Here is a 25,583-nt window from a genome sequence, read left to right as displayed (position 1 = left end):
TAATATGACCACAAATAATAATGAAGGACAAATTAGGACAATTTCCTAAAGTTTAAGGGCAGATACGACAATATTTTTAATATAAGAAAATAAAGAAAATGAAAACAAAAGAAGAGCTTAAAGGAAGGAAAAAAAACAGGCCAGAAAAAAAAGTAGAAGGAAAAATCAGGCAGGAGAGAGAGAAGAAGCAGCAAAAATATATTGGGAAAAGAGAGACTGTTCGAATTTGAGAGAGAGGGAGGGTGATCAATTTGCGTGCCGGAGAAAATGGAGGTAATAGAGGTAGAAGACAGTGGTGGGTACAGCCTAAAACCAAATCGTTTAGCGAGCGAAGACATACTGTTCTGCATAGACGTGGACAGTGAATCCCTAGTGGAAATGAAAGTTTCAACTACAGCGGGTGGGCGACCCTATACGAGGTTGGACGCTATGAAGCAAGCCATCATTCTCTTCATCAATGCCAAACTCACTATCAACCCTGATCACCGCTTCGCTTTTGCTGGTCTTGCCAAATCCGCTTTTCTGGTACTTCCCTAATTTCGTTTCTAAATTCACTATTTTCCTTTTTATTATTCGTGCTTGATAATTGGAATGAAACGGGTCCAAACTAGTTCAGGATTGAGGTTGGTTTTTGTTGTTGTTTGGTGTTTAATTTTTTTTTTTTTTTTGACAAGGTAACATATTTATATATTAATAAAAAGACTTCACTAAAAAAGTGAAGTCACCCATATTTACAAAGAAAGTACCCATAAAACCTTGGTCATCTCATAAGTAATCTAGAACATCAAAAATGGATTCATGATCCTCCATAAACTTTCCTTTACACCAAAAATAGAAAAGAGCCAAACATTTCATCTTTATCTTATGGATGTTACTAGACTTGTCTTCAAAACATCTTTGGTTTTTCTCTTCCCAGATTGTCCACCATATGCATGTTGGAACTATTTTCCATCTCTCTTTATAGCTAGAAATGTTGCCCTCTTTATTCCAGCAAGTTAGAACATCATTAATTCTTCCCGGCATTGCCCATGAAATTCCCCTTAAGCTGATGAAGATTCTCCATAGTTGTACAGTGAGTTTGCAGTGCAAAAAAAGATGGCTAATTGTCTCTGCCTCCTCTCCACATAAGTAACATCTAGAACAGAGGTGGAATCCTCTTTTGATTAAGTTGTCCTGTGTTAGTACTGCCTCTTTTGCCAGTATCCATGTAAAGCAAGCAACGTTGTATGGAATTTTTACTTTCCATATCATCTTCCATGGCCAACAACCAACCTGGTTGTTAGACAAGTTGAATTCCTTGTAAGTAGACCCAACAGAAAGCCTCCCCTGCCTATTCCTTTGCCATACGATAAGATCTTGATTAGAGTTGGTACCACTGAATTGCTCCAAAGTATTGTAAAAGTCAATTACTCTTTCAATCTCCCAATCATTTAGCAATTTTCTGAATGTAAGATTCCATCTCTGATTAGTCCATGCCTCGTGTAATGTTACTTGTTGTTGCTGATTCAAGAAATATATGTCAGGAAAAAGATCCTTCAATAGTCCTTGTCCTAGCCAATTGTCATCCCACAGTGAAATCTTCCTACCATTTCCTACCTTAAACTTGGATTTGTTAATCAGTTTTGGCCACAGATTCCTAATTGACTTCCACGCATTGACACCATATGGAGTTCTCACTGATTTGGTTGTCCATTTTCCTTCCGTTCCGTATTTCTCCTTAACAACCTCCGTCCACAGTGATTGTTCATCTGCTGCAAACTTCCATAGCCACTTCATCATCAAACTCTGATTCTGAATTCTTATGTTTTTTATACCCAGTCCCCCTGCCTTTTTGCTAGTAGTCACAGAGCTCCAATTAACCAGGTGGAACTTCTTCTTCTCGGTGTTGCCTTCCCATAGGAAATTCCTTCTTAAGGCTTCAATTCTCTTCACTACATTGACTGGGATTGGAAAAAGAGACATCATATAAGCAGGCAAGGCATCTAGTTCAGAGTTAATCAGAGTAGTCTGCCCCCCATAGATAGATAATGATTCTTCCAATTTGGTAGCTTCTTTTCACACTTCTCCAACACTCTATTCCAAATTCCTTTTGAGTTACTCTTGGCTCCAGTGTTTTTGAGAGCGCGAAGCGCAAAAAAGCGCTCGCTTCGCTTCAAAAGCGAAGCGCAAAGCGAAGCGCACGCTTTATTAAAGTGAAGCGCAATTCTTAAAAAACATAATGTAAAATTATAAATAATCAAAAACTTCAATTTAAATACTTAAAAGTAGGTACTAGGTACCACCAAATCATCCACAAATCATCCACAAACCATCCACACTAGAATCAACATCTTATTCTTCTACTCTTCTTCTTCTTCTTCAAGATTGTCAAAATCTTGAATTCCTCTATTATCTTCATATTGCTCGTCATCTTCTTCTTCCCCCTCCTCTTCATGATCACTTTCATCTTCATCAATTAGGGATAGAGATCGACTTGTAGTAGCCACACTTTTTCCCTTCCTAATAGAGCTTGAACTTGGAGTATATCTCCTTAAACCATAAGGATCTTCCCCAACTCCACTACCAACCGCAACATCACCCCAAGTGAAATCGGAGTCGCCTTCAAATACTTCTTCACCTTCGCAATTTTCGGGGACTCCGGTTAGCCACTCATTAGCCTCATCAATATTGTCCAAAAGAATTGGATCAATTATATTGCGGTGGTTGTAGCGACGCCTCAATGCTCTATTGTATTTTATGAACACTAGATTATGGAGGCGCTTCAAGGTTAGTCGATTCCTTTTCTTTGTATGAATCTGCAAAAAAGATGTGTCAACTAATTAGTAGGAGTTTGGACAATTGAGATATAATTTACTTTATCTCAAAATACGAAATAATTCTTTTTATTTCTCACGTGTTCAAAAACACTCCAGTTCCTTTCACATCCAGATGAGCTACAAGTTAAACTTAGAACTTTGATGGCGAAAGCCTGTAGCTCCGGAGTCTCTACACCATATTGGTCCCACCATTCAACTATAGAAGTCAAAAAAAATGTTCAAGAGTTAATAAGTATAAAGAATACATTGAAGTTAGAGCTATAAAATATAGAAACACTTGGTCACCTGGCGACTTCGTCGTTCTTTGTTTAATAGCAAGTCGGAGCTTAAAAAGTCCTTCAGCTGCCTTGTAAATAGCAAGCTGATCTACTATCTTTTCTTGCAAGTCTTCATCTGGGTTCAACTTGATAACAACCTGATGGAATCCTGTCCACACTTCTTTAGCCAATGAATTCTTCTCATGCTGCTCATAAAAGAGTGATGGGTTCAGAATAAGTCCAGCTGCATGCAAAGGTCTATGAAGTTGCTCATCCCATCTTGCATCAATGATCTGAAAGACCTTTGCATATTTCTGCTCATCACTGAATGATGCTTGAATAGTCTCCTTGGCCCTATCCATAGCTTCATAGAGGTAGCCCATTGATGGTTTTTGCTCTCCATCCACCAAACGGAGTACTTTAACCAAAAGGGCCACCAATTTTAAGAGCATGAAGGACATTATTCCAAAAAGAATAAGAAAGAATAATGCGTGCAACCTCTTTCCCCGCACTTTCCTTTGCAAATTTACTCTTGCTCCATTCCTCTGAAGTGACCATCTTTCTCAAATTGTTTTTTTGACAGTGGATACTATGCAGAGTCAAGAAAGCAGTGGCGAACCTTGTCTTGCCCGGTTTCACCAAATTTTTTTGCATGGTGAATCTTCTCATCATATTCAATAACAAGGGCCGCTGAGAAATATAAGAATGTAACCTAACGCCCTGGCCAAAAACTGTAGAGAAGGGTTTTTCCCTGAAAATGTCCCCGAACATCAAGTTGATACAATGAGCCGCACATGGAGTCCAATAGACATTCTTGTACGCTCCTTCAATCATGCCACCTGCTTTCTTATTTTCACTTGCATTATCAGTGACCACTTGAACAACTTTGCTTGGACCAATCTTTTCGATGGTATTCTGAAACAAGGTGAACATTTTGATGTGGTCAGTGGATGAGTCACTAGCATCAATGGACTCAAGAAACAAGCTTCCCCGGGGAGAATTCACCAACACATTAATAATCATTTTCCCCGTTCTTGCCGTCCACTTATCCATCATAATGGAACAGCCGTACTTGTTCCACACAACTTTATGCTCCTCAACAATTTTATTAGTCTCCTCCACTTCCTTATTTAGATAAGGACCTCTTATTTCATGGTAAGTGGGAGGCTTCATTCCAGGTCCGTATTGACCAACGGCCTCAATAAAGTCTCCAAAAGTGTCATAGTTGACACAATTGAAGGGGAGCCCGGCATCATAGACCCATCGTGCAAAAGCTCTAACCGCACGATCCCTCAAAATGTCTTTAGCAATTTTTTGTACATCTTTTCCACCGCCCTTTGCTCCCGGCTTCTTTGAGAAGTAGCAATCCATAGGACCTTTAGTCGATGATCCATGGCTTGACCCATCTCTTCCCCGTTTTGTTGGAAGTGACAATTCTTCAATATCATCATCATCATCATCATCAAGATTGGCCACCATTGGTTGATGAACCATTTGATTTTTTTGCTCCTTCTTCTTCTCAACAAAATTCTTTATTTCTTCCCTCACCTCCGGTGGACATTTCGGACAACTTGTGACGTTTCTATCGCCACCAATTAGATGGTATTTAAAGCGATAAATGCCACCCGTTGTAATCTTGTTGCAAAACTTGCATACAACATTTATATTCTTCTCATTAGTTCTCTCGCCATATTGCCAAGCCGGGTCTTTCTCTTTCGAACTTTGAGACATTTTAATATCCCTATTATTTAAGATATAAGAAAAAAAACATAATCAATAAACTGAAAATACATATAATAATAATATATATAATAATTAATTATATAAACTGAAAAAAAACATTTAAAAAATCAGTGGGTCTATTTTCTGAAAAGAAATCAGAAGAAGAAGCAACAGAAGCAGAAGCAAAAGAAAAAAAAATTCTGAAAAATAAGCAGAGAAGCAGCAGAAGCAGAAGAAGCAGAAGAAAAATAAGAAAGGAGAAGGAGAAAGGAGAAGAAGAAAGGAGAAGAAGAAATGAAGAAGAAAGGAGAAAGAAATTACCTGGACCGGTCGACTGGAGAAGCAGTGGTCGCGCTTGAGCTTGAGCTTGAGAGAGAAGGGGTCAACCCTAGGCCTTTGTCAATCTTTGATTAATTGTTTTGACGGGAGAAGCAGTGTGACTATGTAGGGGTCTATTTTGTATAATTAAAAAACAGACCCCAAGTTTTTTTTTTTATAAAAAGGGCCAGTTATCGCTTTTTGTAAAGAAGCGATCGCTTCGTCGATTTCGTCGCTTCATCGCTTCGTCGCTTCACTAGCTGAAGCGCGCGCTTTTCAAGATCGCATCGCTTCGAGAAGCCTGAAGCGATACACTGTCGCTTCGCGTCGCTTCGCGCTTTAAGCGATGAAGCGATCGCTTTTCTAAACACTGCTTGGCTCCCAATGGCATTCCCAGATATACAGTAGGCAGATCACCTACATTCCCACCTAGAATATCAGCAAGACTTTGTAATTCCATTACCTCATTTACTGGATAAATGAAGCTTTTGTACCAATTTATGCGTAGTCCAGAAGTGGCTTAAAAAAGAATGAATATCACCCTTAGTACTTTCAGTTGTTCTCTATCAGCTTCACAGAACACCAAAGTATCATCAGCATACTGCAAATGTGAAATCCTCATGGTGCTATCAGCCTTGCAATTCACCTTGAAGCCTCTGATCCAATTGTTTGTCTGTGCTCTTTTTAGCATATCATTCAAACCTTCCATTGCAATAATGAATAAGAAAGGGGAAAGGGGATCCCCTTGTCTCAGACCCCTCTGGGAAGGGAAGAAACCAGCCGGGGCTCCATTGATGAGTACATAGAAGCTTATAGTTGAGATGCAGTATTTTATCCAGTTAATCCATCTTCCACCAAAGTCCATTTTCCTTAGTGTTTCAAGCAGAAACTTCCAATTCAAATGATCATATGCTTTCTCTATAACCAGCTTGCATAGTATCCCCAGTTCCCTGCTTGTTTTCCTTGTGTCAATGCATTCATTAGCTATAAGGACAACATCCATGATCTGTCTTCCTCTTATGAAAGCCATTTGTTGAGAATCCACCAGTTTATTGACCACCTTTTTTAGCCTCTCAGTCAGTAACTTGGAGATAATTTTGTATATACTACCTATCAGACTGATAGGCTTGAAATCTGTCAGTTCTTTGGCCCCAAACTTCTTAGGAATCAGAGCGACAAAAGTGGCATTAAGGCTCTTTTCAAAGATTCCTCGTTCATAAAAAATTTGAACAGCAGCTACCACATCCTTTTTAACCACTTCCCAACAGGTAGTGAAAAGGGCCATTGTGAAACCATCTGGAACTGGTGCTTTGTCACCTGCACATGCCTTAACACTGTCCCATGTTTCCTGCTCTCCAAATAGACTCTCCAGCATTGAGTTATTCTCTGTTGTGATCATCTGGTTGTTTCTGATGGAACCTATTGGCCTCCACTCCTCTTTTCTGTGTATAGGTTTTGATAGAATCTAATTACCTCCTTCTTGATGTCTTCCGGGTTTTGCAGAGATTCCCCTTCTACTATCAACCGAGCTATATTATTAAATCTCCTGTGAGCATTGGCTGTTTTGTGGAAGAACTTGGTATTCCTGTTTCCCTCTTTTAACCAAAGGGCCCTAGATCTCTGTCTCCATGCTACTTCTTCATGATTTGCAATCTCCTCAAACTCCATGGTCAATGTGGTTTTTGTAAATATTTCCTCCTCTGTCAAGCTTTTCCGGTCATGTAACTCCTCCAACACTGCAAGTTGGTTGAGGATACTTGCTTTCTGTAATGCTAAGTTGCCTTGTAGAGTTTTGCTCCATTTCTTTAACTTTGTCTTCAAGTATTTAAGCTTCAAAGTTAGAATGAAATCTGGCCTTCCTTCACAGGTGAAAGAATTCCACCATTTTTCAATTCTGTCTTTGAATCCTTCAGTGTGCAACCACTAGTTCTCAAATTTAAAGTATGATTTAACTGGATCCCAACTACCACATTGCAACATCAATAGGAAATGATCTGAAGTAACTCTCTAAAGCAGTGATTGCTTTATGTTTCTAAAATCTTCATTCCAGTCAGCAGAAATCAAGAATCTATCCAATCTGGCTGCTATTATATGTCTGTCCCCTTTTCTCTATGTGTACTCTCCTCCTGATAATTGGATGTCTACCAGTTCCATGTCTTCAATGAAGTTTGAAAACTCAGTCATAGTTCTTGTGAATCTGGAACAATGTTTCTTCTCTGACGGGTACCTTACAGTATTGAAGTCCCCACATACCACCCAAGGTCCATTAAAGAGACCTCTTGCACCTGCTAGCTCCCACCATACTTCCTCCCTCTTTTTTCTATCATTAGGAGCATACACAACTGAAAGATGCCATGTATATTCCTGAGTCTTGCCTGAAAATTTACATGTAACTGTATGTGATCCAACACAACATACCTCCCTCTTCCATATTCTACCATCCCACATTACTACAATACTCTCTCTAGTCCCACTAGCTTCCAACTGAGCAAATTTCACCCATCTATGACCCCATAATTCTTTTACAATCTCCCTAATATCCCCTTCTATTTTAGATTCTTGGAAGTAAAAGATTTCTGCCTTCCAGCTGAGTATCAAACTTTTAATCAATCTCCTTTTCCTGACTCTATTAAGTCCCCTAACATTCCATGATATGATATTCACTGACATTGGCTATGGTTGATGATGCTTCCCCCTGCTTCTAGTTCCATTGCTCTTGAAATTACTTCCAATATCTGGACCTTTCAGCTCTTTGAATCCCTTCTTCTTTGTAGTCTGGACAACCTGAGTAACTTCTTTCCCTTTGTTCGCTTGCCTTCTATTGTCAATTTTCATGTAAAGTTCCAATGCTTCTTTCTCACATCCACTACAATCCACCCCAAATTCTTTGCTCAATCTGATGATGATGCACCTAAATTGATGCTTCAAATTCTAGGTCTTCTTCTGCCTCTAAGTTTTGATGGTTTAGAGGCACAGCTTCTTCAATTGCCCAGTCCACAAACATATCAGATTCTTTTGCTGCATGTGCATGTTGTTGTATTCCTCTGAATTTTGTCCCTTCCCTTCGTGCTCAACAAGAATCAACATTGCATTATCTTCAGGATTAGCTTCTTGTTGATTTTCTTTATCTCCATCATCCTCCCTCTCTTTTTCCTCTTCTTCTGAGCTGACGATGTTGTTGCTTTCCTTTGGTTCCTCCAAAACAATGGTTATTTGATTTACCACTGAAGGTTCAAACTGAATAGCTGTTATCTTCATTAAAGGGATCTGGCATGTGTTTTGTGTATGGTGTTTTAAAAGCCTTCTCTTCAGATATAATTTGAGCCAATGAATCTGGGCCCAAATCCTTTTTGTTGTAGTGCTGCGAAGCCCTATTAGTATTCATTAAAGAGTCACATGACTGGTCAGTTGCTCTTTTAGGGATAGGCTGAACCTGCTTTGAGCTACTCACATGTCCCATCAAAACACATGTAGCTACTCCCCCTGCTCGCTGCTTGACTGCAACACCGCCGTACGTACTCACCGAAGCTTCACACCAGATCTGAATCTCAAAGACTACCCCTTCACATTCTATTTTCACTGTTTTTGGTACTGCAGATCCATCTCCTCTCACCTTTATTCTTGCCCATTTCAAATGATTTTTTAGTTCTGTTTCCTTCTCAGTTTCAATCCAGCCACCACAAAATTTCCCAACTTCTTTGAAAACTTTTTGAGACCATAGATGTAGTGAAAGTCCTACTAGTCTAATCCATACATGATTCATCATTTTATTTCTTGGAGCAGACCCTATCATCGGATTCCACCATTGGAGCTTAACTTTGTGTTTCTTCCAATACCATTCACTTCTCAGTACATGGTCAGCGATTAGCTTCGAAGGGAATTCGAAGAGAAACCTATTTTGGTGCATCTCGTAAATGTTGATACCATGTGCTTGCTTCCAAGAATTTGCTGCCCATTTACGAACTTCCCATAAGGTTGCAATTTCGGAGTTTTCTTCTATAATGAATCCCACCAGGCACCTACCTAGCAGATCGTTGTGTGTTAAATCTCCAGAAATGTGTATAATGTCTCCTTCTTGTTGGACCTCCGCTTCCTTCATTTCTCTGCTTGCCCACTTATGATTTCTGACTGTGTTTGAATACAGAAGTCCTTCAATGACTTTTGGAGCGATAATTGTATTCCTCCGTACCCCGCCATTCATGAACCTTTCTATTTTTGCTGTAACATCTGACCAACCTGAATTGAATGCCGCCTCCTGAACAATAATAATTGACCTTCCCCTGCCTTAATAATGGTTATATAACGACCATGTTTGTTGTAGTTCTTCGCACATAATATTTCTGAGAAATGATCCTTGATTTTCCATCTTTTCACATGATTTTCTTTCACCTTCGAAGCTTCCTTCAGATTTTCACACAACCATACCATCGTCTTCCTGCTGAACGTCGATCTTCTGATTAGGCTTCTCCCTCTCTCTGTCCATTCAAACCATTCTTCAGCATTTGTTGAGCATCTCCCTATTTCATATGACTTGAAGCCCATTGCAAAATAGATGATGTTCTCCCTCATTGTAGGATTTTCCCGTTGGATAGGATGAGCAATTGATTTGTCAGCAATAAATGCTGTTAGAAAGTCCCCGGAATCTTGTGTTCTATCGCCGGAAAATAGTAAAGTGTTCAGAATTTGGTGAAACTGGAATGGGTCTGGTGGGACACGCCTAGTGATTAGGCTGAGTGGAGAATTTTTTTTGAAAAGAGGCCCGAAATCTGGTATTTTGTCGCCGGAAAATAGAAAAGTATTCAGATTTTGATGAAAAGGGGATGGGTTGGGTCGGAAAAGGCTGCTGAGCAGGTTGGTTGAAGAAAAAAATTTGAAAAGTGGTTGGGGTTAGCCACACGCGCCGGCGCGTGGCTCAGATCTCACCGGAAAAAGGCTGGACTATTTCGCGCGTGACGGCGCGTGGAGATCTGGTTGTCGGAAATAAGTGTTGGGGTTTGGTCGGTTTGGGGTTGGTTCTCGCTGAGGGAGATGTGGTCGTCGGAAAAAGTATGTAGAAAAGCATCTCCGATAGCTTTACATATCACTGTTCTTGAGAGTGTTTGTAAACAGTAATTGCCAGCATAGACCTAGGACAAGGCTTTCGAAGAAGCAGCTTTAGAAATAATAAAATCTTATATCAAGAAAGCGATTCCTTTCAAGTATTTTGGTACTAAAGAAACTTTGGTTCGAATACTTGTAGAGACTTTTATGAGTTACTGTAACTTTTTGGTATCATTTTTCCTTTTTTTTTTGGGAGGGGGCATTAAACGTTTATACCATGTTAACTGCAGATGTGTGTGTATGGTTCTTGAGCTTGTGAATAGATACAATGTGCCTGAAACGGAATAATAGGCATCTCTTTTCATGAAAAATAGAAATTATTTATGTGCATTTGAGAGGACTTAGGGAAAATAGAATTGCCCCAACTCTATATTTACTGGTGGAAAAACTAAGAGGCATAAATGCCGCAGAAACCATTTATTTAGCTTGAAATTTGAATTTGCTTTCCTTAGATATGGTGATAGTATGAAATCAGAAACTTGAAAAAAGGAGGCCTCGTGTTTCCTCTGAGGTGGAATTTGAATAACTTTAGGGCAGATGGTGTGTAGTTTTTATCTCCATTTGCAAGGAATAGAAAGAGAGAGAAATCAATTCAACGTTGTGATTGTTCGGGAGATCGACGTCTTAACGTGATTTCCTGAGGTCAGTTGATTTCTGAAGCAATATCTCTAGATCAAGATCTGGATGCTTACCTAGCTCAGCGGATCCATTGTTCATGCGGTAGCGTAGTGCAACTGTATAAGGGAAGCCTTTCTATTAGTAAAGTAATGGGAAAATTCCAAAAAGAAAAAGGCCTCAACTGGTGTGCAAGAATGCACTTTTGTCTGCCCTTTACTACTAATGGGTCCCATGGTTCCCATGCCGTTGTTTCCCAGTCCTTCCGTTTTAAGTTTTAGCTCCGACTCAAAGAAATAACTTCTAGAGAGTTTAGTGGATAAGATGGCTGCACTCCAGTTTACACCAAGTGAGGTGTAGCAGTGGGTGGGGAAGTAAAATAACTGTGAATTAGCTACTCGACTTGCTCGGGAAATAAATTAACAAAGGAATTAGAGGTGGAGCATGGGCAATTCATTCTGGTTTAATGTTTTAACCCCTCCCGATTTGTATGAAATGAGGAGTCATCGTTATTTACTTCCCTCCCGATTCAACAAAATATAAGAGAAGGTTATGTCCTGTCACCACGGGAAGTAAATCAATGACTCCCTGATAGCATTCTCGATAGTGGAAGAATATTGAATTAGCTCATTCTAGAGTTTTGCAATTAACTCTATTCAATAATCGAAAGAACAATACACATAATCAAAATAAAGATATGTGTTGGGTGAAATTAACATAATAAACGGTATATGGAATTGAATACATTAACAATATTCAAACAACGAATAAAAAGGGAAACTAACACTGAATTCCCGTTCAATCGTACAATGCACGTATCAAAACGAAGAACGTTGGAATTAGAATAAAAAGTCAATCAAGTTTGTCAAACAGTCAAGAAATCTTAACAAGGAATCAAATTACCTTGTTTAGATCACTACATAAAATTAAAAAAAGATCTTGTGAAGATCAAGAGTTCAAAAAAGAACAAAAGAGAGGGCTTTTTCCCCTCTCGGTTACCATCAAAGTGTCAACCAATTTAATGAAAAAATGAGTCTTAAGGGTCTATTTGTACTGGGTTCCAAATTAGGCAATTGACAAAAAACCAAACAAAGCCACATGCTGGGACATAGTCCAGTGCATTGCGTGGCTTTGAGTTAATGGGCCACTTGTTCTGTCTTTAGATTTCATTGCAGGGCGCTAGGGTTGACTCTTGAGTCTGAACTCTGTTTCTAGCAACTCCTTGAGTCTAAATTAAAGGTGTTAATCGGGCCGGGCTGACCCGCTAACAACCCGGTCCAGCCCGTTACTGTGCATATGTGTGCGGGTTGGGACGGGTTGGACGGGGGGCAGGCTAGTAATGTTAAGTTTTCGCCAAACGGGTACCCGAACCCGCCACAACCCGTTAAGGGCTTAACAGGTTCTTAACGGGCCTCAGCCCGCAAACCCGCCTAATTTTTTTTTTTTAAAAAAATTAAATCTGACCGTTGCCAACGGTCAAATTTCAAAAATGACCGTTGGCCAACGGCCAAATCTGTCAAAAACAACCAAAATTTGGTATTTCATTTATATTTTAGCCCCCCCCCCTTATAATTTGTAAATTGCAATTGAATCCTTTTAAAAATCATTATTCCTCACAATTATCTCTCAATTCTCTCTAATTATCTCTCAATTCTCTCTTGATAATATTCTCAATTGCTCATTATTTCAAGCTTTCAAGTTTCAACTTACAAGTTTCATACTTTCATTACAAAAGTATTATTATCATAAATTTCTAATTCAATTATTCAAGTGAAGTGTGACATCAATTATCAGGTTATCAAATATCAATTGAAGATTTGAAGTTTGAGTTTCTACTTTCTCGTTTCTATATCAAATTTAGTGCGGCATTCGGAATCCCGGTACACTCGTTCCATCCCTTTCTCTTTATTATTTAGAATTATTATTTGAATTTTTTGTTTTAAATTAGATAATGGATTTACTTAGAGCGGCCAAAAAAGCTTGCACTAGTAAAGGTGGTAGTAAGAAAAATTCCAAAAGAGTAAGAGGTGGTTCTTCTAGTAGTGCAACACATGTTTCTGAAAGTTCACCCGAAAACGTAAATGTAGATTATGAGCTACTTCAAGAAAATTTTGGTATTGATGATGATTTAGATGATATTCAATCACCCGATAATCTTGAAACACACCTACACCCGGTAATGCTAGTCAAAATATTAACGGTGGAAGTGTAAGTAAGCCTCCTTTGCCTATTAAGAAGAATAGAAGATTAAGAAGTAAGTGTTGGAATTTTTTTGATAGACTAGAAAATGAGAAAAATTATGTAAAATGTAAAATATGTAATGAAGTTTATAAACACGAGCCCGGTAAGAATGGGGGAACGGGTCAACTTCGTAGGCACATGGAAGAAATTCATCCTATTGATTGGGGAGTAGGCGATGAAGCTGGGCAACAAAAACTTAACCCGGTCACTGAGGGGTTAATGGGTAAATACGATATTAAAAAGATCGAGAAGAATTAGCTAAAATGATTGTTTTAGGTTGTTTACCTTTCAGTTTTGCTTCTTCACCATATCTTGTTACTTATATTCAAAGAATTTATAACCCTATGTTTAAAGGTATTCCTAGAAGTACTTGTAGATCTGATATCTTTAGGCTTTATGGACAATATCAGACATATATACGTTATTTGTTCGCTAGTCTTTCTTGTAAAGTTTCTCTTACTTCTGATATTGGTCGTGCTGTAAATGGAAATGATTATTTAACTGTTACATGTCATTGGATAGATGATAATTTTTGTATGCAAAAACGTATTATTGCTTTTAAATATGATGAAGATCAAAGTCATACCGGTGCATTTATAAGTGCTACTATCCATGAAGTTGCTTTATTTTATAATCTTTCTGAAAAAGTTTTGTGTATGTCATTTGATAATGCTTCTAACAACACTTCTGCTATTACATTACTAAAATTGCATCTACGCCCACCACTTCCTGAAATATTTCATATTAGATGTGCATGTCATATTTATAACTTGATTGTGAAGAGTGGCCTTGACTTATTTCACAATGACATCACTTTAGTTAGAAGAGCTGTTGGTGTAATTCAAGGAAATAATAGAAGTGCTAGATTAAATGCATTTAAGGAAAAATGTGTACACTATGGACTAAAACCAAGACTCATGCCTGAAGAAATAGTTACTAGGTGGAGTTATACTTATTTGTTCCTAAGATGTTGTTATAAATATAGAATTCCTATAACTGAAGTTGCTAATTCTCATTGTACCGATCCTAACCGTCTGTTAACATCTAAAAATTGGGATGTCATTCATGATGTTGTACAATTTTTACAAAAATTTTATGTGGCTACACTTGAGTTTTCTGGAGCTTATTATCCTACTATTGTAAATGGTTTAGTTCACATTGCTGAAATTTCTCTTTTACTACAAAGTTGAAGGCGAAAGAGGGATATACTAATGTTGTTGAAACCATGCTAGATAAGTTTAAAAAATATTGGTGCTATTTTAAACCCTACTATCAAAATGATAAAGGGCGCGACGAGGTAAATGAAGAGGAAGACCAAGAAATTGGAGATATAATAGTTTATGGTACCGATTATAATACCGGAAATCAAGCACCTCACATTGACATGGAAGAACTTACAAAGATGATGCAAAACATTTGATTTACTATTACTTCTTTTTTTTTTTTAACAATTGTTGTAAACTTTTAATTTGCAAGCTCAAATATTTAAAAAATCAAAAAAGAACTTGCAAATTAATTAGAAGTACTATATATTATTCAATAAAAATATCAAAGTTACTTAAATATTGTGAATTTTTTATATTGCATAATGTCTTATACTCTTATTCAATATTTTTTATATAGACTTATGCATTTATGTTAATATGTTTTATGTTTTAGACCTTTAGTTTGCAAATTTTAGACTTTTAGTTTGTTCTTTTAATTCTAACCCTTAAAAGTTCAATTCTAATCTTTAATTTTAACCCTTAAAAGTTTGAAAACACTTAAGTACTTAACTATCAATAACATTGAAAAAGAAAAATATAAGATAGTTAAAAATAAAATAAAAAAACGAAAACCCGACCCGCCCGAACCCGTACGGGCCCTATAGGACCCGAAAAATCCCAGCCCGCCACCAGCCCGTTAACTCCAGCCCGCTAACAACCCGCCCGTAACCCTAACGGGCTGACCATTTTTGTGTCCAGCCCGTCCCAGCCCGCCCGATAAACACCTTTAGTCTAAATTGCCTCCATATGCTCTTTCAATGATGTCACAAGCACATTGAAGTACCTATGAGATATTTTCAAGTCTTTTAGCTCACCTTCAGTAAAAAAGCACTTAATTGTAATTTGTAGACCAACTAGCTTCTCTTAAAGTTTCTTAGCATGTGACCTTGTCATAGGATGCCGGGGTGGCTTCTTAGCAGCTATGCGGCGTGTTGGTGAGCTCTTGGGGCAGTATCACTCACTACCTTGGCCTTCTAGTTGCTCTGTTTCCCTAAGCAGGGCATAATGTTTATTTATCCCTAGACTATTTGACTGTAATTCATCTAAACCTCAAACTAAAGTAAAGAGTTCTGTTAACGTGTTCAGTAAATGCTAGTAATTGATCCTAATGCTCTCTCACAACATTTGTAATTTTCTGGTTATTAATTGAGATAATAGAAATCTTCCCAAAGCTTTAAGTTTGATAGATCAGAATAGGAATGCTGACAAATTTTCTCAGGAACTCGCTATGCAATTATTGGTTTATTTTATAGTTTGTTGAGGTGCAGGCCTCATATACAAAAGTTCCAAATACTGGGAATGTTCATTGATAAGTGGTTGAAAAGTTGGAAGATATGATATAAGATGTGAACAATTTTTCTGCAATAGCAATTATAAATATATACGAGCATATCTTTTTCTTTTGTTTTTGGTAATGATGTGTTCGGGTGAGCTTGCGCTTACCTCAACTATTTCACTTGGTACTTGCTGCCTCCCATCAATATTGTAACGGATAACTCTTCCACCCAAGGAGCATCGCCTAGCATATAATCTTCTGGGAACTATAGTCTTGCATGGTTTTCATCCATTTCATTGACTCCTAGGTCACACGTGGGTAAGTATAAATCCTTATAAGTGTAACTTTTGCTTAAATCCTTGTGAAAGGAAAGTATAATTGGGGACACTATGTCCTCAGTCATCCTTATTAACAGTATGTATATCTTTATAGTATGTGACTCCTTATCGAAACCGATCACTCGTATAATTTCAGGGAAAATTTTACAAGGAAATAGAATGTAAGTAAGACACGAGTAGGAATAGAGATAATAGAAGCAAGACCTGATTGAAATGCTTATTGTTTGTTTCCAGTTTGCTTATGTGGCCCCACTGATTTTCCTTTGCTTTTCTTTTACGAGTAATTTGATGTTGATAGATCATTCAGTTTTGCCTATTCCTTTTATGTCTGAGATTTTTAGAGAGTCAAATTAACCAATTCTGTATTGAAACTGGACATTTTAGCTCATTTTCATAGATAATGATGATGTGCACTTCAAAATGTGTCAAAACAGCCATTGAGACTCTCAAAAAACATATTGTGTCACATAAAGGGCTTGATGGATCTACTTCAATATTTTAATTTAGATAGTTTTTTTCTTCAATACTATTTGATACTATGTCAATCAGTCAATTAACTATGCACAATCCAAATCCAGCCGGCGTCGGCTATTTGTATCCGTTGTATCTATTCCACTCTACTCATTCAGTAGTGGATCCATCAAAGTTAGACTAATTTTACGCTGACCGTAACCTACTGCATCCCGCCCCATTTATTCGGGTTTGGCGTTGGCCATGTGTCACGACCCGGAATTCCCACCCTCGGGAGTCGTGATGGCGCCTACTGATGAGAGCTAGGCAAGCCAACCCTTAACTACCTTTTTTATTAACAAATTACTTCTTTTAACAGTTATCAGTAATATCATGAAAACAACAGAATTAAATAAATATGTGGAAGACTTAAATTAAAGAAACTGAACAATAATGCGAAAATCAACATGTGCCTCTACCCAAGAACTGGTGTCACATTACTCACGAACTTCTAAGAGTACTAAATACAACCGTTTGAAAGAGAAATATAAACTGTTTGTCTCGAATACATGAGATAACAGACTGAAATAAAGATAGAGGAGACGCCGGGCCTGCGGACGCTTGCAAGGCTACCTCGGTGTCTCACTGGACTGAAAGCTGGCTCCCGCGCTACTACTGCTGTCCAAGACCTGGATCTGTGCAAAAGAGTACAGAGTGTAGTATCAGCACAACCGACCCCATGTGCTGGTAAGTGTCTGGCCTAACCCCGGCGAGGTAGTGACGAGGCTAGGACCAGACTCCAGATAAACCTGTGCAGTTATATACTATATGGCGGAAAAGTAAACAGGTAATAAGCAATCAAAGCTGGGAAAGGGGAACATGCTCCGGAGGTAGCAGATAAAACAGAATATCAAAGAATAGTAAGGAAACTACAATTTAACTTCTAACACGGATAAAGAGAAATAAGGCAACTTTCACTTTCAGTTTCATCTTGTTGCAGGCGTGCAACCCGATCCCATTTCTCATATCTTGTGGTAGGCGTACCACCCGCTCCCATTTCAGTATATCTTGTGGTAGGCGTATCACCCGCTCCCATTTCATCATATCTCGTGGTAGGCGTACCACCCGCTCCCATTTCATCATATCTCGTGGTAGGCGTACCACCCGCTCCCATTTCATTATATCTTGTGGTAGGCGTACTACCCGCTCCCATTTCATTCCCATTTCATTATATCTCGTGGTAGGCGTACCACCCGCTCCCTTTTACATTTCATCACACAATCACAAGAAATCCCGGTAAGGGAACATAAATAATATAATAACTTCCCGGCAAGGGAACACAACAATATTATAATTTTTCCGGCAAGGGAACAACAATATTGAATTAGTCATCCCGGCAAGGGAGAATCAGCTATAACCAATCTCAACTCAACTTGTACTCAGTTCAATTATTGAAAATGCTCAGTCATCGAAGATCATTAAGTAAAGCACCCAAGTGTCATTTAAGAACACAACAACTTTCAATTTAAGACTCACGGTCATGCTTGACACCAACGTATAGATACTCGTCACCATGCCTATACGTCGTACTCAACAAGAAGCAAGTAGCAAGTATGACTCAACTCCTAATCCCTCAAGCTAGGGTTAGACCAAACACTTACCTCGATGCCTTGATCACCACTCAAGTCTCAACTATAGCTTTACCCCTTGATTCCACCACCAATCCGCTCGAATCTAGTCACAAGTTACTTAATTACATCAATAAGTGCTAAATGAATCAACCCCAATGCATGAAAATGAGTTTTCTAAAGTTTTACCCAAAAGTCAGAAATCACCCCCCGGGCCCATGTGGTCGAAACCCGAGGTTCGAACCAAAACCCGATTACCCATTCCCGCACGAATCCAAATATATAATTTGTTTTGAAATCAGACCTCAAATTGAGGTCCAAATCCACAATTTTAGAAAACCTATGTTCTACTCAAAACACCCAATTTCCTCGTGAAAATCTTTGATTTGAAGTTGAAATCATGTTAAAAGATGTTAAGGAGTGAAGAAAATGAGTTAGAAATCACTTACCAACGTTTTGGAGAAGAAAAGTTGTTTGAAAAATTGCCTCTTATGTTTTGAGGTTTTGAAAAGTGAAAAATAACTGAAATTCCCATTTATTTATACCCCTCTCAGACCCCCAGTGCGGACCGCATCAAATGGACTGCGGCCGCACAGCCTCCACCGCGGACCGCATAAAGGCGACCGCGGCCGCGCTGGCCCCTCCCTGAAGACCTGCAGCTGAGCACCCTGTGCGGACCGCACAAAGGCGACTGCGACCGCACAACTTCCACCGCGAACCGCACAAAGGCGACCGCGGCCGCGCTGGTCCCTGCGCGGTCGCACACGATTTCTTGCGGACCGCACTAGAGGGTTCAGAGACTGTGGCTTCCTGAACCCGCAACACCTGACTTTCTAAGCCTAAGGCATCCCGGAACCTACTCGAAACTCACCCGAGTCCTCGAAACTCCAACCCAAGTATACACACAACCTCAAAAAAATCCTACGGACATATTCGTGTAATCAAATTACCAAAATAACATCACGAGCATCGAATTAAACCTCGAGATCACTGAAATTTCTCAAAACTCTTTTAAACATCAAATTTCTCAATTAAGGTCCGGATCGCGTCAAACGACGTCCGTTTTTAACCAAATTTCACAGGAATGACTCAAGTCATATATAAGACCTGTACCGGGCGCCGGAACCAAAATACGGGTCCGATACCATTGCTTTCTAATCAGTTTTCATTTCAAATTTCCTTAATCAATTTCTGGAAACAATTTCACTTAAAAATTCATTTCTCGGGCTTGGGACCTCGGAATTTGATTCCGGACATACGCCCGAGTCCCATATTTTCCTACGAACCCTCCGGGACCGTCAAATCACGGGTCCGGGTCCGTTTACCCAAAATATTGACCGAAGTCAAATTTATTCATTTTAAAGTCAAGACTTAACATTTTTTCCACAGAATTTCATATTTAAGCTTTCTGGCTACGCGCCCGGACTGCGCACGCAAATCGAAGCGACTCTAAATGAGATTTTCAAGGCCTCGGAAGCACATAATGGGTAAGAAAACCGGTGATGACCCTTTGGGTCGTCACACCATGCTTTGCACTTAAGTGAGTTAATACTTTATGTTCAGAGGCAGATCCGAGATGTGAACTTTATGGGTTCGGGATGACACTGATCATTTGAGTTATCTCCTTACTTTATAGCAGTTATTGCTCCGGTTCCAGAAGGTATAGCTCTCGCCTCAGCTTTTTCTTTGAAATCGGAGACTGATCCAATTTCCTACTGAGATAGGCAAGCGGAGGGAGAACTAGACGTATCTTGCTAGGCAAAGACAAGTTAGAATGGATAGCTCGCGAGTGGGATTTTTGAAATGTAATATTTATTCATATTTAGTAGATTTCGTTACACATATATAGGAGTTATAGGGTTCAACCGAACCTGTAGCTTTAGTTGTACATCCGCCCTCTGCTTTTGATACTTCAAAAAAGAATCTCTCTTTATAATCTTATCCTGCATGTTGAGTGTTCCTTCAGCAGTCAACTGTGCGTGCTTTATAATATCAAGATGAAACTGAAGTAGTGGTTCATTGTTTGCTGCTGTGTATGTTTTTGATTCTACATTGACCATAGAAATATTTGTTTGTTGGGAATACTTACCAGTTAAGTGGCAGGTATACTTGTTTGATTCTACTATATGAGAATTGTCCAAGAATGTGCTGAATTCTAGAATTTTGTGTTTGTGCATTTCATTCATAAATGTCTTGTCTCCTATTTCGGCATAGTTTTTTAAAAAACATTGGGAATTTGGCGAATTGGTAGGGCCAAGAGCTATGTTGCGCGGACTCTCCAAAATGATGCCTCACCCATGTCGGATCCTCCAAAAATACACTATTTTTGGAGGAATCGACACGCACCCGACAACATTTTCGGAGAGTCCGAGTAACATAGGCCAAGAGTGTACTTGGTTTTTTTACATAGTGCAAATTCAAGTCAAATTTTTTTTTTTCCGCTTCACTTAGTTGTTCTTTCATCACCATATCTCTTTCATGATCCTTCTAGCTAGCAGTTGCTATATATGATCACAACTTCATTGGAACTAAACGATCTCCAAAATTTTCTATTTGTGAAGCTCCAGAAAGAGTTCAGCAGTGACATTGAGATGGCCAATTCTGCTCTTCGGGGTCTCACAGTAAATTCATCTTGTGGCCACTCTGATCTTACTCAACTATTTCGGCTCGCTGCCCATGAAGCAAAGAAATCACGTGCTCAAAATCGGATACTCCGGGTGGTAAGTTTTTCCATGTTATAACACAAATGTTTTGTTGCCTTTCATTTTCTCTGCTGGGTAACCATTTTCATGTTAAAACACAAATGTATTTAGTAGGCTCCCATATTTCACTGTTAACATATCCTTAATAGTGAGTTTGAATGGTTAAAGCGTCAACTGAGTTTTTGCTTTATAGTCTCTTCCTGAATTTCTGCTGGTGCATGCTTAACTGGGCTTATGCTACAAATGTGACTATTTTAAAAGAGAGCAGTTTCTTTGAAGCCAGATACTCACTCTATCCTTCATTCCTTCTCCTTTTATGAAAGCCACATTTCAAAACTAAAAATGTAGCTGGCACATACGGTGCTTCGTCAAATATCATCAATTCATGCATGGAACAGACAATGAACTGCTTGATTGTAATGCTGTAGAGATACATCACTTGAATGCAAATTTTCATCTAGCTATTCTCTAGCTTATTTTCTGTCAAGTAACCATATATATAATTTTTTCGAGTGTAGATGGGGCAAAAAGTTCCAGATTAGCTTGTCTTGGTGCCACTGATTTGTCCATTTTATTCATTAACTCCAGTCATTGTTTTCTACCAAAACATTCTTATATTTGAAAGAACTCTAGCAGTGAACATCTAATTGCTTCTGGGTTGTTGACGAGTCAAGAGCGACCGGCTGCTGATATTTCTGGGATTTATTGGAATCTGGATTCAAAAGGTAAAACCAAAGAAAAAGAGAACCAAAGAAAAAGAGAAGCCCCCCCCGGCTTGTAAGCTTATCCATCAAATCGTACAGTCAAGGTTGATGACATGGCATTTTCTTCTCTTTGGCTCAACCTTTGGGATGACCATTAATGTGGTACTCCACAAAGCAAAGAGAAAGGGGAGAGTTGAGTTCTGAAATGTGTTGAAAGCAGGAATCATGCATAAAAAATTAAAAACTGAGAAATAGAGAACCCTCTGGAGTCTGGTCTATGTGGCTTTAGCAGGCTGTTTTTCAACCTTGGCTGAATATATCATTGTGTGCTTCAGAAATCTGTTTAGATTCTGATTGGTGGAGAGACAGGAAAAGGCTAGGACAACACAGCAGTTTTGCTTATGAAATGGCACTCTTGGTGGACCTGTCTCCTTTCTTGGACAGCAAGATGTAAGGATGTGAGATATTCTATAGAATTATCTGGGCCACTTCACTTTATACATGTCAGTCCTTGACATTGCTTTACTGGTCATTTGCTTAATTAGTAATTAGTATGGGTGTCAAATAGGCGGGTTGGGCCGAATTTGGCTACTTAACACAGGTTAAGTCACTGCACAAGTCATGACTCAACCCAACCAAAGTTTGCTTGGATCTTTGGGCTAAAAATTGGGCCACAAACCAACCCCAGTTCAAACTCATTTTTTCATTTGCTTGTTTGTTATTTAATATTTTGTTTAACTCCAAATCAAACGAGAAGCAACTTTTCTTTTCTTCAAAGAAGTGTGTGAAAGTGTAGAGAAAGAAATATACCTAACACGACCGAACCAACCAAAAATTTTATGCTATTTTTTGGTTGTGCCCAAATTGACCCATCTACGAATTTATTTTCAACCTAGACCGGTTGGAAGGGTTACACTTATATGTGTGAAATTTGACCACCCTAGTAGTAAGTAATGGTCTAGGAGTTACTGCGCCCACGCAAAATGGAAGTTCATGTAAGCCTCATGGATTAAGATATAAGTTCTATGTTTCTTACATAGAGTTGGATCGGGGAACATGTATATATAACATGTATATATTTTCCAGGAATAGTTGAGAAAAGCTGTAGAGAAGTGTCAAAATAGGCTGCATGTGCCCTTTTGGTTAAATAAAATGGGATAGTACTTATTTGTAAAAAAAGAGAGGAAAATGGTATGTGTTAAAACTCTCTATTAGGCAGCAGAGAAAAGGGACATTTGATTTGGGGCAGAGGAAGTGCCATTCATGAGGTGGTATAGGAGTTGCCACTTGTTGTCAACTCGTCCAGGTGATTACAGTGCTCAAGTACTCTTTCTAGAAGTTACTTTCTAGTTTGGACTTTGGATGCGAGACTTCTATTGATTACTTTCCATCTAGTACCTTCCTTCTTATAAATACATGTAATTACAACTTTTCAACTTACTATTGTTATTGTTGTTATATTATATGACTTTTTATTTTCTTAAACAAAACTATTTTACAAATCATCCTTACTGCATAGCAACCTTATAAATGCTTTCCCTTGATCTCCCTCTGACAGGTAAGGCTTTGACATGAATCCCTGCTTCATTATTGTTTTGGGGGACATCGTTTACCTTTAGCTTCTTGTCTGACATGTCTCTTGTACACGGGAGTAACCCTTCTTTGTTCATATGAAACGAAAAAAAATAAAGAAGAGGTGAAGTGAAGGAAGTCACATGATATAAATAGATATTTATTGTTCTTGTTTTTGCTTTTTCTCTCTTTACTTGTTTCCAAAATGAAGGGGTTATAGGATGTTAACATCATTTCACTAGATTCAGCTTACTATATAGAAGTTGTTTCCCCCCTTTTTCAACGTAAGAGATCCATTCTTTATTGTAATGAAAGAGTATATCATGAAATGGACTGGAACAATAATCTTAACTATTTTCACTTGATTAACCATTTATATGGATTTTATATGGTTCCTTTGCAAGTTGCCAATCACAAATGAAGTTGGCATCTCAAAAAAGTGCTGCTTCAAGTACATACGATGCCCTTTTGCACCTACGCTATCCTGCTGCAAACATTGTGCACTGTGATGGCCTCATGCTAGTAATAATCAGGATATTATAATTTTTGCGATTTCAAGTAACTCTGCCTAGTTCAAACAAAAGAAAAAAAGGGAAAAAGTAAACCAGCCTAGTGAGGTGACAGAATATCCGACAGTACATTAAAGTTGAGAACGAGATGCCTCTGTGGGTCTTCTGAACCTTAGTTGATAGTTAATATCCTCTCACTATGCTCTATGGGAGTGCTTGCTATAACCATCTTTTAGTGTTTAAAATGATATTTGCCTTCTGAGTAGCTATTTAGATGTACATTTCACGAGAAGCATCTCATTCATGCTTCTCTTCAATATATGCAGATACTCCTATATTGCAGGTCGTCAATACCACCACAGCATCAATGGCCTGCTACTCAGAAGCTTTTCACTTTGGATGTAGTTTACCTTCACGACAAGCCTGGACCTGACAATTGTCCTCAGAAGGTGTATGATGCCCTTGTGGAGGCCCTTGAACTTGTCAGCGAATATGAGGCATACATATTTGAGAGTGGTCAGGGGCTCACTCGTGTCCTCTTCCGTCATATCTGCACACTTCTATCCCATCCTCAGCAACGTTGTTGTCAAGATGACATTGACATACCCAAGTCCCTCGCAAAGAAGTCACCTGTGGCTGATCCAGCACCAGTTGATGAAAACACCGTTGTTTCCAGCCAATAAATACAGAACACAAACATTTGAATCATCAGACTTTCGGGGAACTGCTTCTCATTTTCCATCTTGTTTTCCTGTCTAGAATGCAGCCCCCATTTGTTGATAACACTTTAAAGTTAATTTTAGAGGTTTTAATGGATTGTATAAACGTATCACTGTATCAGGATTGCTAAGCATTATCTGCTTCCCCTTTTTGCCTTCTGCATTTGCTGTGTACGTACATGTATGTCTTGGAATATCCTGCTAGAGATGTTCTATTCTAGAATTCTAGGTCCTTAAAAAAACATTATTTGCTTGTTAATCACGAAACTAGGGCGTCGACTGAAATTTCCTCATATCCTACAATGATAAGAAGAAGCATTCAAGATGAATTTAACTGATTAACATGTCTGAAGTGTAAGGCGTATAAGGAAGTATGGAAAATTGAATAAACCATTCATTGGTCAAGCAATCTTGAATATCAAATTTTCATTGGTCATCTCTAATTATGCTGCCAATCTCCTGAAATCATCTTCATTTTTTAGCTTTAAAATAACTTACAAACTATCATTTATTTGATTTGGTGAGTAATAACTCAAAAGCTTAACTCAAAACAGCATCTTCGAGAAAAACTGTATCATATGTTAGCTTAAATGTGCAGCTTGTTCATGGCCTACTCATGCTTGGCCTATATTATATGCTCGAAAAATTTGAAAAGGAAAAAGGTGAATTCTTAGAGGATAAGTGCTGATAGAAGATTGAATTCCCAAATTATGTGCTGCCAAATCCATTCCATTAGTTTTTTTTTTAAATTTTTTTTATGCCAGTTACTCTGCTCCTTATCCCTTAGCAGCTAGACCTTAGCATAGTTATTATTTGTGGATTCTATTAAATTAAGACGATACAGAGTGACATACTCTTAATATATCTATTTTAATATGTCATGGGATATTCAGTTGAGGAATATTTATCCTTCTTTCTTCTTCTGAATAATATTAATTCCTGTTTGGTTATGATGAAGTTGAGGCATTGACTGGATCACTTTCTCTATATCTCAAGGATAAGAAGAAGCATATTCAAGATAATTTTTTCTTGATAAGCTACCTGAAGTATGAAGAAGACAATTATTGAGAAAATTGAACCGATCATAATCTATAGTCAAACAAGTTTTTTAATATGATATTACAACTACTAATTCTGCTTAGGCACTATGTTCGAAATGTCAAAGGTCCCCTCTTTTTGGATAGACTCATTGAGTCATATCTCCCATTATAATGCCTCTCTCCACGAATCACCTTCATTTCCCTTCTTTGTTTCACCTTTAATTTCCAACTACAAATGATTTAATATGGAGCATAATAATTCGCAATTTTAATTGGAGTCGTCAACTCAATGATAATAATCTCATTAGTTA

At 38.4% G+C, this 25,583-nt stretch overlaps 2 protein-coding genes across 2 annotated transcripts; one reads left to right on the top strand and one right to left on the bottom strand.

Annotated features, from left to right (window-relative positions):
* The first annotated feature begins 133 nt into the window (after nt 1-133).
* On the top strand, nt 134-24,395 carry LOC104248267 (uncharacterized). Its single transcript, XM_070153145.1, has 3 exons — nt 134-525; nt 20,588-20,746; nt 23,840-24,395. Exons 1-3 carry the CDS (start codon nt 268-270, stop codon nt 24,194-24,196), a joined length of 774 nt encoding a protein of 257 aa, XP_070009246.1. The 5' UTR covers nt 134-267; the 3' UTR covers nt 24,197-24,395.
* Nucleotides 2,227-4,992, bottom strand: LOC104219853 (uncharacterized). Its single transcript, XM_070155590.1, has 3 exons — nt 3,102-4,992; nt 2,894-3,012; nt 2,227-2,795 (listed from the first exon to the last, which is right to left on the bottom strand). The coding sequence occupies exons 1-3, from the start codon at nt 3,532-3,534 to the stop codon at nt 2,340-2,342; spliced, it is 1,008 nt and encodes a 335-aa protein (XP_070011691.1). The 5' UTR covers nt 3,535-4,992; the 3' UTR covers nt 2,227-2,339.
* Nucleotides 24,396-25,583: the final 1,188 nt, after the last annotated feature.

Source organism: Nicotiana sylvestris, chromosome 8 (genome assembly GCF_000393655.2).
Source record: "Nicotiana sylvestris chromosome 8, ASM39365v2, whole genome shotgun sequence".
In the NCBI taxonomy this organism is placed as follows: domain Eukaryota; kingdom Viridiplantae; phylum Streptophyta; class Magnoliopsida; order Solanales; family Solanaceae; genus Nicotiana; species Nicotiana sylvestris.
This window is presented reverse-complemented; position numbering and strand designations above follow the sequence as displayed.

Coding starts and splice junctions, on each gene's coding strand:
- LOC104248267 (XM_070153145.1), top strand. CDS start 268: ATGGAGGTAATAGAGGTAGAAGACAGTGGTGGGTACAGCCTAAAACCA. Junction 526..20,587: donor TTGCCAAATCCGCTTTTCTG/GTACTTCCCTAA, acceptor CTATTTGTGAAG/CTCCAGAAAGAGTTCAGCAG. Junction 20,747..23,839: donor AAAATCGGATACTCCGGGTG/GTAAGTTTTTCC, acceptor CAATATATGCAG/ATACTCCTATATTGCAGGTC.
- LOC104219853 (XM_070155590.1), bottom strand. CDS start 3,534: ATGTCCTTCATGCTCTTAAAATTGGTGGCCCTTTTGGTTAAAGTACTC. Junction 3,013..3,101: donor AAGAACGACGAAGTCGCCAG/GTGACCAAGTGT, acceptor TGACTTCTATAG/TTGAATGGTGGGACCAATAT. Junction 2,796..2,893: donor ACTGGAGTGTTTTTGAACAC/GTGAGAAATAAA, acceptor TCTTTTTTGCAG/ATTCATACAAAGAAAAGGAA.